This window comes from Pseudoliparis swirei, unplaced genomic scaffold (genome assembly GCF_029220125.1).
Source record: "Pseudoliparis swirei isolate HS2019 ecotype Mariana Trench unplaced genomic scaffold, NWPU_hadal_v1 hadal_26, whole genome shotgun sequence".
In the NCBI taxonomy this organism is placed as follows: Eukaryota; Metazoa; Chordata; class Actinopteri; order Perciformes; family Liparidae; genus Pseudoliparis; species Pseudoliparis swirei.
In genome coordinates this window covers 246,536-259,972 of record NW_026613262.1, presented here as the reverse complement: position 1 = coordinate 259,972, position 13,437 = coordinate 246,536, and the positions used below count along the sequence as shown (strand labels likewise).

Here is a 13,437-nt window from a genome sequence, read left to right as displayed (position 1 = left end):
TTAAATCTAAAATCTTTTCCGTAATGTTATCGAACATTAATCTGAACCCTCGTCGTCATAAAAGCTCTTTTAATGAACCGTAGGACAGAAAGTACAAAATAAAGTTCTCTCCATTCGTCACTTAACCCTTGTGTTGCCTTCGGGTCATTTTGACCCGAATCAATATTACACCCTCCCCCCGCCTATGGATCATTTTGACCCGATTCAATGTTTAACCCTCCTGTTACCTTTATATTTACTAACATATTTTACCCTTTGGGTTCAATTTGACGCCAGCAATTAAAACCTCCAGAAAATTATTAGAATTAATATTGTTTTCCAAGTTTAAGTGTGAGGCACTTTATGTTTGTTTGTTGACTACCGAAAGAACACCGACATTAAACATTGAATGGGGTCAAATTAATCCGAAGGCGGGGGGAGGGTGTAATATTGATTCGGGTCAAAATGACCCGAAGGCAACACAAGGGTTAAGACCCAAAAACATGGGAAAAGAAAACAAATATTTAAAAAAAACATAACGAGTCAAGAAATCTATTGTTGTAGTTTGAGCTTCTTCTTTTTTACCGGATTATCGAAAAAAAATTAAAAACAAGAGTTCAGTGAAGTCAAGAAATATTTATTTTTCTTGTCAAATAAATATAGTCAACAGGTACACACATCCACATGGTGCAACTACGTATATATTCATAGAGATCTGAAAGCAAGAAAACAAAAACAAACTTTAAACTGACAAAGAGATTCGAAAATAAAATAAAAATTGCGATTTGTTGATTTTTAAGGCTGAAGAGAAACCATACGGGACGACCAGCTGCTGGAGGCATGAGAGGCTCAGAGGAGGGCATGCACACGTCTCTCTCTCTCCCTCTCTCTCTACACACTCCTGTCTCACATTCACAGTAACAAAACACACACAGGGAACAGACTCAATTAACTCATTATAACTTATAAGAGGCTTGTTATTTAAAGTTGAATACCTACTTGTGAGCTGTAATAATAACTTTGACTCTCACTCTACGACTGCAAGACAAAGAGAAAGAAAAGAGGTCGAGATGTACGGCACGATGGGATGAGGCCCATAAGAAGAAGGATTTTAATATTACTCTTTATATATATATTTGTATTTCAATAATATATTTTCTTATCCTTTTTTTAAACTACTAAATTACAAGCGATGCCAGCCGAACAAAAGCTGCAACAAATCTTTTTACGTGACAATTAAAAAAGGAAAAAACAATAAAAAGTAAAATATAAAACACTGGCTGGGCGTCACAAACAAAACAGATGCGTACAAAATATTTAGGAAACTTTAAACTCTTTGGTCCGCTTCAAACTTTTACTGCTCGCAAAAAGACTGGAATCATGATGTAATGTGTAAAACCACCTCATGAACAAGTCCGCCCCCTTGTGGTGACGCTGGGTATTGATCGCCATCGTTTCACCGGCTGGTTCGTGTTCCACGTTTTATCTCAAGACTTGTGAAAGTCGTCTGTTGTTGTCGTTTTTGTCTTGTTGTCAACAAATCCAACGTTTCCTCCTGCTTGTTTCATACAAATAATTAATTTGAGCTCAAATTATATATCAAATTATATATTTGTGTTTTTTGAACTGTAGGAACCAACAGACTCGGAGCCGAGAGCCACACAAACAGTGTTGGTTTGAATCTGAACAATTATATATATATATATATATAATAAAATATAATATATATATACACGCATATAATATATATATACATAATATACACATATATATGTTCATATATATATATAAATAATATACATATCATATATATGCACATATATATATATGTACACATACATATATATATATACATATATATATATATATATATATATCTTGTTGCAGTCATTAAGGTTCCGGAAACATTTGGAGATCTTGGCTCCATTAAAAAAATAAGAATTAAATTAAGAGAAAACTCAGTTTCCCTCATGAGGAAATGAATGTAAAGTAAAATACTGAAGCAATAAGTTATCTCAAGAGAACCTAATGACTCCGATTATTTCCTATTTAAATAAATCGGTCCAGACTTTAAAGTTTTGCTTTAAGACGAAGCGGCTGAAGCAAAAAAACAAACAAATAAAACTCGGCGGCACTTTGGCCAAAAAGAATAACAAATTAAGCAAACACGACACTTTCATCCAAAAACTGAATTATTAATTGGTTAACGCAAAAAGAGCAAAATGTTGCTACTGTGTCACGGTTATTAACTTTGGAATCAAGTCGTAGTCCATTAGCTGCAACTGTTGATGATCCACACACACACACACACACACACACCAAAGAGTTCCAACTTCACACACAGTGTTTGGCTATATGTATTTTGTCTTAATGCCACTTCCCTTTCTAAAGATTTATGTAAAGAAAATTAAAATACAAAGAAACATCAGATTTGACTCGTTAATGTGATTAATTGTCCAGCTGTGGTTTCATAGAGAAGAATAACTCTACTTCTATCACGAGAGCAATTAAATACAAATAAAACACAATAACATAGATATATATAATATAGGCGTGTTAAGCTTGAAGCCACATATTTAACGAGTTGTTTAAACTATAATTTCATAATTGAAACGATGATCCGCCCACACACACGCGCACACACGCACACGGCCTGAGATGGTTAACACGAGCAGATTGGTCCGAGTTCTCAGGCTTTGAGCAACAAACGTATCTAAAAACAACTAAAGGAGAAAAGATCGAGAGAAGAGAGGAAAAGAACAATAATTAAATCTTACATGTATGGAGAACCCGACCGAGCCCCCTCCTCTGGGGAAAAACATCCGCGGAAGTGATGTCAGCAGAGGGGGCGGGGCCAGCGAGAAAGAGGAAACGACCGTGGCGAAGCGATGAGAGTTCTCGGCTTCAAAACGAAACTCGGACACTTCGTCGCCCGCTGGACGCCGCGCTGGAAGTTTCATTCAGATATATAATTAATATATGATAATATAATTAATAAATAAATAAACCACAAACAAAAAAGGTTTGTACACCGGCGAACACGTTTTACAGCAGAGAGAAAAAGACGTCGGGGAAGTTCTTAGACTTTCCCGACGGAGGAGAAAACATTCATGATCTACAGGAGAGAGATTCACGGGAGGAGGGCGTGTTTGTTGAAGGGGGGGGCGGGTGTTGTTGTTGTTGTTGTGTTTACGGCTGATCCTGCCGTCCATGGAGATAAAAGACCTTCCTTTGGGTGAAGATTAGACTATTGCAGGTGTGGCGCCGCCTACTGGCCACGGGAGGGAGGGCGCCGCCGCCTGTCACCTCTTGTCATCCAGCAGCAGGCGGAAACTGTTGAGCTGATGGATACTGGTGGACAACCTGAGGGGAGAGGGAGGGGGGGAGAGGGAGAGAGAGAGGGAGGGGGGTGAGAGAGAGAGGGAGGGAGAGATAGAGAGGGAGGGAGGGAGAGAGGTGAGAGGGGGAGAGAGAGGGAGAGAGAGAGAAAGTAGAAAGACAGAGAGAGGGAGAGACAGGGAGGGAGGGAGAGAGAGGGACAGACATAGAGAGAGACAGAGAGATAGAGAGAGAAGTCGTGATACGGTGGCCCGTCGGTAGAGGGCGCCACCAGCCACACCGTGTCAGAGGAGCATCGCTCCCCTTAAAGAGACAGCGCAGAGGAAGCTACAAGAGGGCCTCAAACTGCATCCAAACGATGCGTTCAAGTGTCGCCTGTAACTTTCGGATTCGTCTCTGTACCTGGCGAAGCTGTTGATCAGCGCCACGATCTCCTGGCGAGTCAGCTGGAAGCCTTTGGAGGGGCTGTGCTCCGGAAGCTTCTGGATCTCCTTCTCCGAGAAGAGGATCTTCAGGGCCGTGCCGAGGCCCTCGGTCTGCACGGGGCCACACGGGGAGAGGAGGAGGGCGTGTCAGAGGAGGAGGAGGAGGAGGAGAAGGAGAGTGTCCACGCCTCTCTGTGACTTAGCTCATACCCGTCGGCGAGGCTCACCTGTATTTTCCCCCACAGGCGACATTTACTGCAGCCGACACAATCCATGATCCTGGAGATGTTTTTGAAATGGAGGCGAAAATCCTCCTGAAGGACGAGAGAGAAGAGAGAAGAGAGAGAAGAGAAAGAAAAGAGAGAGAAAAGAGGAGAAAATCCGTCAAGACGCTATGCTCGCTCTCTCTCTTTACATTTTAAAGACAATTTTTTTCTCTTTTTCTCTCTCTTTAACTATAAAGAAAAGTTCTTTCTTTCTCTCTCTTTAATTTTAAAGATGAGTTCTCTCTCTCCCCCTCCCTCCCTCTCCTCCTTCCTCCCCCCTCCCCTCCTCATATCTCCATCTCTACCTCTCCCTCCTCATCTCCCCCTCCCTCCCTCTCTATCTCCCTCTCCTCCCTCCCTCTCTCCCTCCCTCTCTCTCTCCCCCCCCCTCCCCTCCTCATCCGAGGTTCACCTTTAGTATCTTGGCTTCGGTCTTGTGTCCGGCGAACATCGACTTCTCATCAAAATGCATCGGGAACGATCTGGAAGACAAGCGGCCGATGAGCGTCTGAACGGCTCTAAAGACTTCAGGTGTCCGTGTCACTGCCTGCAGCACGAGGTACGAACAGGACCGCGTGTTCCACGTGTCAGATAAGCCCCGCCCCTCTCACTTGATCTCCTTGAAGACCTGCAGCAGCAGCTTCTTGGTGGCGGCGTCCTCCTTCAGGTTCCCCGTGTACAGGTTGATGAACGCCCGCTCGAAGTAGGGCGCCGCCTTGTAGAGCGCCCGCAGCTCGATGAGGTACAGGAAGTAGAGGTTCTTCAGGCGCCGCGTGCCCTCGCCCTTCGTCTCCGCCGTGTCGAAGCGCTGGCGGAACTCCGCGGCGTTCGGACCCCAGACCGAGGAGCCCCACCCCTCTGAGGGAGCCGGCAGAGGAACGCCGTTTCAGTTATTTATGAACCGCCAAGAGAGAAGAGCGTGAAACACGTTCAGCTGGAACAACGTCACCATGACAACAAAGGGTCCATACATGTGTTGACCAAAGGACTATTCAATGAATATTCAATGACTATTAAATGACTATTAAATGACTATTAAATTAATATTAAATGACTATTAAATGACTCTTAAGTGATTATTAAATGACTATTAAATGAATATTAAATTAATATTAAATGACTATTAAATTAATATTAAATGACTATTAAATGACTCTTAAGTGATTATTAAATGACTATTAAATGAATATTAAATTAATATTAAATGACTATTAAATTACTATTAAATGACTATTCCATGACTATTAAATGACTATTAAATGACTATTAAATTAATATTAAATGACTATTCCATGACTATTAAATTAATATTAAATTAATATTAAATGACTATTCCATGACTATTAAATGACTATTCCATGACTATTCCCATGACTATTAAATTACTATTAAATGACTATTCCATGACTATTAAATGACTATTAAATGATTATTAAATGACTATTAAATTAATATTAAATGACTATTCCATGACTATGAAATCAATATTGAATGCCTATTAAATGAATATTAAATGACTATTAAATGAATATTAAATGACTATTAAATGACTATTAAATTAATATTAAATGACTATTAAATGACTTTTCCCCAAATTTCCATGACCAAAATGTTTGTGAAATCTCAGTGTATACACGAGTAATTAATATACTTTAAATTAGTCAAATGAATGAGAGACAATAGTTTGATTAGTTTGACATTTCGAGGACTTTTCCAGGCCTGGAAATAACCATTTTTAAATGCCAGGACTTTTCCAGATGTTCATGCCCTGTTGTGTCTTTTGGTCGGAGGTGTTCATCACTTTAAAGTTACCAGGTTGTTATTCAGCCCTTTGGACAAAGTTAAAGACGAAGTCGTCGTGCTTGACTTTGTTTGTTCAACAAATAATTAAAAGATTTGGTAGAAAAGAGTTTAAAAAAAAAAGTAAAGTATTGATTTGCTGCCGGGCTCAAAGTCAGATAACAAACACACAAAGTAAACAAATGCTGTGCCGCTCCGCTGACGCACCGTCCAGCAGGTACTCTGCACACAGGTGGATGTTGATGCTGCTGTGGAGGCCCGAGATGAGTCGGTAGAAGACTCTCTTCTCCAAACACAAGCCTGAGGACACAGAGCGGTGAGCGCGGCCTCCACGTTTCATTGACCGACCGGCGGAGGAACGCCACAAGGACGGCGGCCACCGGGCGCTCCGTCAACGCCACAGGGTCAATGACGGAGAAATGACCTCGAGGGCAGAGAGACGCACGGCGTCCAGGAAGTGACATCAAATAAAGATCACACAAAAGAATGTTTCCTTTTTAAAGACAGAGCAACATGGAGGTACTCACCTTCCAGCCACTTGTAGAACACCTCTTCTGCAAAGTGAGCGACGTCAGACAATCAACATCATTTCATTTATTCCACGACAACTAAAAAGAAGCGACTGTGAAGACGAAGAGGTTTTACTCACCATCGTCGACTCCTGAACACGGAAGACACGAAAGAAGTGAAGCTCTGTTAGATCTGTTAGTCTCTCACACACACACACACACACACACACACACACACACACACACACACACACACACACACACACACACACACACACACACACACACACACACACACACACACACACACACACACACACACACACACACACACACACACACACACACATCGAGGATGTCTACTATTTGTTTTTGGAATTCCCCAAAACTGTGATTGAAGACTCTGACAAAAATATTGTTTAACTAAAATTGCAACAAGGATTATGAATTTGATCAGACGTTGAAGTTGATAAACGCATCGCCTGCAGCTGACTCACCTCTGCTGGGAGTCAGAGGGTTCAGAGGTCGGTACACCGATCTGGGCCTGGAGGGAACAAGGAGAACAACACATGTTGACCAATGAACAGGGTCCATACACATGTTGACCAATGGGTGTCCAGGACTTTAAACCAAATGCACATGACCAAATGTTTTAGACATCTTGGAAAAAAATATGAAATCGGTGCATCTCCTGGTGTGTGTGTGTGTCTCTCACTTGAAGCAGTTTTCCTCGTAGATGCTGTTCCAGACTCTCCAGGCCGAAGGACCTTTGTACCCAGTGAATCGCTCCGGATTCAGCATCAGATCCACGTACTCAGAATCTGGAGAGGTTTCATCTAACACACACACACACACACACACACACACACACAGACACACACACACACACACAGAGAAGACTGTTAATGGACTGGAGGCGGTGTGTCTCTCATTCCACCAACAGGGCAGAACAACAACAAAAACATGCTGGTAATTTAGTTGTTTTTCCTGGAGGGCGGCGCTAGAGGTCATGAGGTCAAGCGGTCTAGAGGTCATGAGGTCTCGAGCATCTAATGGAACGTGATGGGGAAATTTCAGATTTCAGATTGTGATATTTCAGTGTACAAGGGAGGGGGGCATAACTAAGTGTTGCCATGGTGGTTTCAGATCAAAGGTCAGGGAGGTCAAAGGTCAGGGGATCCTCACCATCCAGCTCACAGAAGTAGTCCTGAGCGTCGTCGTGTCTCGCCCAGTCGGCGAACGCCTCTTTACTCCGGTGACTGAAACGAGAAGAAAGTTCACACGTCAGCCGGCGCCGAGGGCGGAGCAGCGGGAAACACCGGGACAACATGCGAGCAGGAGTAAAAAAAAAAATCGGATCATCCCGACATTCTCCCTAAGCTACTGTTGTTATGGCGACCGAACGTCTCAGTTAACTTCCCTGTTATTGTGTTGGTCAAATGAAACCCTTCAAAAGTTAAAAAAAGTAGGAAAAATATATATACTTCTTTGTACTAAACTTTCTTTCTTCTGAAAAATAATCAGCGTAAAATCAAAAAAAAAAAAAAAATATATATGTATTTGCCCCCCCTGCAGGTTTATATAACAGAGATGGTGCGGGTCAATTTGACCTCAAAGCTAAAGTCACCAAAGAGTCACGTTTAGACTATTTCTTTTTGTAAATGTAGGGCAGTCTTTCTACTCCTCACAAGTTTCAACACACACCACACACAACACACACACACACACACACACCAACACACACACTAACACACACACACACCAACACACACCACAGACCATGTTTATCATCTCCTAACTTTCCCCTAAATACCTTTGGATTGGACATGGGACACTAATGTGAGGTTTCTTTCATGTCTCAACTAATATATATGTAGTATAATATACTGTCTGTCTGACTGGGAGAGAACACACCCTGTCTCATCCCAATCTCAGACCCATTTTCTTTCCGAACCACCCACACGTATCAGGAGGGCCAAACATACAAAATGGTTGCTGAGAAGCCAAACATTACACTCTGCTGACTGTGTGGTCATCTTTTATCATATAATTTATGCATCTTAACACTAAAAATAAACATAACTAACGTTTACTTTCAATAATCCTTTATGACTCATTTGGCTTGATTTTTTAGTGGTTATGACCCCTCATCTCTATTTATCTACATCACCCCATGAAAAAAAAGTACAAAATGCAAATAAAATTTACATGTTATGGTAGACTAATGCAATTTAGATTTAGATTTTCAATGTACCTAAAAATAGTTTGAACATGTATTTTCATTAAAAACGAGTGAGTGCTCCTGATTGAACTCTGATCTATGGAGGGGCAAATAACTCAATTCCACTAAAAACTGATTTAATTGTTAGTAATGTTGTTGGTGATGAGGTACAAACTATAGTTTTTAGAATGACCACTTTTGGTTGATTCACTTTTGGATGATTCAACATTAACCGGGAACATCACGGCTGTATGTAAGAAACGAACATAACAGAAGGGTTAAGGTGCGTTCACTCGTATGACTCAGCGTAAAATGAACAACAGCTTTCATGACGTCTCCAGGTTTTCTATGAACCCTGTCGTGAATCCCTTTGAAAGTGTAGGTGAACTTCAGGGATCCGCAGCGTCGCTCTGGTTCCTGACCAATGACGAGGCTCGGTTCTCTCTCTTCCCGGGTTCTTTCGCCGCGAGCTTATTTTTAGCCGTTTGCGTTATCTGGGTCTTTAGACTATCTGAGGCTGGGAAGGTCAGGCCGCTGAGAAACTAGCAGCAGCTGCCAGTCGGAGGCCGGAGAAGGTCTGAGCCGGTCACTATCAGCTGCTGCAGCTGACGGAGTGGAGAGGGTGAAAGCAGACGGGAGGGGGGGGGGGGGGTCACCTTAGGGTGCTGTTGATGGCACCCAGCTCCTTGATCTGCTCGCACTCCGTCACGTCCGAAACGTTGATCGGCGCATGAGAGTACTGGAGGCGGAGAGGAGGGAGAGTGTCAGTCAGAGGAACATCAACAACATCATCATCATCATCATCATCGTCAGAAAGAGACTCCCCCAAAATATCTTCTAGAATATCCTGATTTCCGATTCCCCCCCACCCCCGAATATTTTCTTCCATATTTATGTTCCTGAAATAAACAATAGGCTCATTAATAGTAAAGCTTTTGTCAACGAGCACGTTTCCAGGGACACGACTAACAAACATCTTCATCACCGCTGCTAATTATTTTCTAGTTGTCTCCTTTTTTGTTATTGTTATGTCAGATAATATTGAAAAAAGTCCCACTTTTCTCCTCTCCAAAAAAAGGATAAGACTTATTTTCTTGTTAGTCCAAAAAGCAAAAAGACATAATAATAACAAGAGCATGTGTAGGTAGTCAGGAATAGTGAAGCGGTGGACCGGTTTCTTCACACTGAATCAAATTAATACGCAAAATATAGATTTCATGTGACGCTCAATACACGACCAACGAGTTCCAGCTGGTGATTCATAGCCTGCTGCAGACCACACACACACACACACACACACACACACACACACACACACACACACACACACACACACACACACACACACACACACACACACACACACACACACACACACACACACACACACACACACACACCTCGACTTCTACTGACAGACGCAAGACAAACACCGGGCGGCGAGCCAAAGAGCTCGCAAACACTCGTCACTCGTGGAAACTAGCGGAGCAGATAGGTTGAGTGCGAAAGGGAGTGAAGTGTGTGTGTGTGTGTGTGTGTGTGTGTGTGTGTGTGTTTTTACTGAATCAGCTAATGAGACAGAAAGCGCTGGAACCGACAGCTGCTCCTAAATGCCATGAAACAAGTTAGAAGGAGTTTGTTTTCCCAGAGATGGACGTGGAGCAGCGTTCAGAGAAATCCCTGAACATTTATCTGCTATCTTATCAAATAAAGCGACGCAAAATCAGGTTTTAAAATTTTTTTTTAAAGAGCTGAGAGCCACAGACAGGAAGTCAGGACCGTGTTGAGAGACGGACCGACGTGTTGATGGTTTGGGTCTTATGGTCAACTTTTTAGTGAATTGTGAAAAGTATTTTTAATAAGTCGGCAAACATTTTACCGTCTTGGATTGTTTCCTCCACTATGAAAAGAGATAATTCATGATTTATTGATACTCATAAACAGAATAATACATAATAAATAAAAACACTTGTCTCAGATAAAGCTCATCTGTCTTTAAACTTTTGGATAATTCAGTATATATATATATATATATAATTCAATATGTATTTGGCATCTGCACTAAAAGGTTGATAATCAGTTGAATTGTGTAATAAGATATTATTTATTATTCATTTCAGTTAATCAAACTAAGGGAAGCATTAAATAACTCACTGGCAATACAAGACCGAAGCGGCATCAGACGCAAAGGATTGTGGGTATTAATAAAGGCCTGGACAGGTAAGTAGAACTCATTCATCTTCTACGTTCTCACCTTATTGTAGTTCCCAGACTTGATGCCCACCGGGATCTTACTCTGTAAAACACAACGGAGATAAACAAACAAACAAGAGACAGTTTAATCAAACTTTACGGGTCATATAATGTGTCATGCGAGGCGTGTTATTACCATTAATTTGACGCATGTGTGTGTGTGTGTGTGTGTGTTGACCTCTGACCTCTGGGCAGGGCTCCACATGGCAGTCTTTGATGGAACAATGTCCGTCGTCGGGCCAGAAGGGACACGGCCGCCTCAGGTTCACCTGGAGAACAGAAGGTTACATTAATAAAATACTATTTGGACCTTTCTGTGCTCAAGCAGAGCTACTAAACTAGTTAATGCACTTTACTTCAGGAAAGACTTGAGGTACTCGTAGTTTCATTTCCACAATCATGTTGATGTATTTTGAATAACTAGGAGGTTCGGAGAAATCGTACACATTTTAAAGAAATTATTGTTTAAAAACCGATCAAATAATGAAGAAAATAATCAGCAGATGAATCCATGAGGGAAACGATCAATTCAGGAGAACAATCACACTGTTCTTCTTCCAATACTTTAAAAGTACATCATCCTCCTTATATTGCATACTTTTACTTTTAATACTATTACAAATACATTGCCCTCATTATAATGCATATTTTACTTCTGATACTTCTAAAAGTACATCGTCCTCTTTATAATGCAAACTTTTACTTCTAATACTTTTAAAAGTACATCATCTTCTCTATAATGCATACTTTTATTTTCAATACTTTTAAAAGTACATCGTCCTCCTTATATTGCATACTTTTACTTCTTATACTTTTAAAAGTACATTGTCTCCATTATAATGCATACTTGTACTTCTAATACTTTTAAAAGTATATCGTCCTCTCTATATTGCATACTTTTACTTCTAATACTTTTAAAAGTACATCGTCCTCATTACAATGCATACTTTTACTTCCACCCAGTACTTGTCCTGTGATCACAGACGGCCTCGGCTGAGGCTCATGACGGCGCGTGGACAAACAAACCAACGAAAACAAAACAAGCAAATCGAAGGCGGTCGAGCGCGATGCGTTTGTGTGCTTCACACGGAGAGGAAACGCCGGCGCTCCCGCTTCACAGTCTTTTGTTCTTTTCCTGTATTAGAGAATAATCTGAAGCTGATATCCTTCCCACAGATATTAATGTTCCGTTATAAAAGTAGAGACGTGTTCACAGAAGCCGACTTCTCTCTCAATAACGACGTAAAAACAAAACTGCGTGATGATGTCATCACGTCGTCTGGTTCCGTTCGTACATGTGTAATAGAAGGAAAAATAATCCATCCATCCATCCATTATCAATACCGCTTATCCTCATTAGGGTCGCGGGGGCGCTGGAGCCGATCCCAGCTGACATAGGGCAAAGGCAGGGGACACCCTGGACAGGCAGCCAGTCCATCGAGGGCACATATAGAGACATACAACCATTCACTCTCACATTCACACCTATGGGCAATTTAGAGATCAATTAACCTGCAGCATGTCTTTGGACTGTGGGAGGAAGCCGGAGAACCCGGAGGGAACCCACGCTGCCACGGGGAGAACATGCAAACTCCACACAGAAGGACCGCCTCGACCGGGAATTGAACCCACGGCCCTCTTGCTGTGAGGCGACAGTGCTAGCCACTACACCACTGTGCAGCCTGGAAAAATAATAATAATATTTATTTATTTATTATTATTAGTTAACAGTCATTTAAATAATTTAAATCAAAACTGCTGTATTTAAGAAGATATATAGTTAAAGTAAATCCTCTTCCTCTGCCAGTCACGGTTCATGAACTGAGACTGAAAGTATTTCGCAATACTTCACGAACACAAAGGCTACCCTCGTTAAATCAGCTCAACGTGACTCGCTGTTCTGTTTTTAAATGACTTCTCCAGGCGAGGACACAACGAAGCAATTTACTACAAAAATGTGGTTTTAAGGAACAGCGTGAACCTGAATATCAGGGATCGGCCTCTCCGCGTTAACACCTGTCAATCATCCAAATGGACCAATCACGCTGAAGGAGAGGCGGGTTCAATTATCGGACACGCAAAAGAAGAACTTCTTCTTCTTCTTCTTCTTCTTCTTCTTCTTCTTCTTCTTCTTCTTCTTCTTCTTTCATGTAGGAAACCACCAGCGTGCCCAAAGAAACACTTATATAATAGAACTTAAAAAAGGAAAGAGGGAAATGCAAACGAGCCCAAAAGTCAACAAAACTATCCATTTTGGATCCATTAAATTCACGTGTCATGACTTTATGTTGCTGCTGCTCTGAACGAGTCAATAAATGTAAAAACCGAAATGTAAAAATCTGCCTCTAACTATAAACTTATCAATTCACGTATTTTAGGCTCCGTACACAATTAGTTAAACTCGATCTGAAATCTATTTCTCGGTTGTTTTTGTTGTTGACGTTCCCTTTCCCGCCCAACGCGTGGCGAGTATTCACCCGGTAGTATCTGAAGTAGTCTTTCCCCGTGAGCTTCTTGATTAGAGGGTAGATCTTGAAGTTGTTGAAGACGTCGATGCTCTCGACGTCACAGAAGCAGTCGTCCAGGACTCCGGTGAGCTGAAGCAGAGCGGAGAGGGGGAAACAAGAGGGCACAACTTTCTTAAA

The 13,437-nt window shown here is 41.7% G+C and overlaps 1 protein-coding gene across 1 annotated transcript in view; it reads right to left on the bottom strand.

The window, feature by feature from the left end:
• Window positions 1–600: 600 nt before the first annotated feature.
• Window positions 601–13,437, bottom strand: part of ero1b (endoplasmic reticulum oxidoreductase 1 beta) — a 14,613-nt gene continuing 1,776 nt past the window's right edge. The window contains exons 2-16 of the mRNA XM_056410669.1: window positions 13,270–13,431; window positions 10,978–11,061; window positions 10,794–10,835; window positions 9,196–9,278; window positions 7,504–7,577; window positions 7,034–7,154; window positions 6,816–6,862; window positions 6,459–6,470; window positions 6,337–6,363; window positions 6,017–6,109; window positions 4,621–4,867; window positions 4,422–4,491; window positions 3,971–4,057; window positions 3,721–3,854; window positions 601–3,342 (exon numbers count right to left, since the gene is read on the bottom strand). Of these exons, the coding sequence (XP_056266644.1) occupies window positions 3,282–3,342; window positions 3,721–3,854; window positions 3,971–4,057; window positions 4,422–4,491; window positions 4,621–4,867; window positions 6,017–6,109; window positions 6,337–6,363; window positions 6,459–6,470; window positions 6,816–6,862; window positions 7,034–7,154; window positions 7,504–7,577; window positions 9,196–9,278; window positions 10,794–10,835; window positions 10,978–11,061; window positions 13,270–13,431 (1,344 nt within the window). The 3' untranslated portion in view covers window positions 601–3,281. The remainder of the gene's footprint in view (window positions 3,343–3,720; window positions 3,855–3,970; window positions 4,058–4,421; window positions 4,492–4,620; window positions 4,868–6,016; window positions 6,110–6,336; window positions 6,364–6,458; window positions 6,471–6,815; window positions 6,863–7,033; window positions 7,155–7,503; window positions 7,578–9,195; window positions 9,279–10,793; window positions 10,836–10,977; window positions 11,062–13,269; window positions 13,432–13,437) is intronic.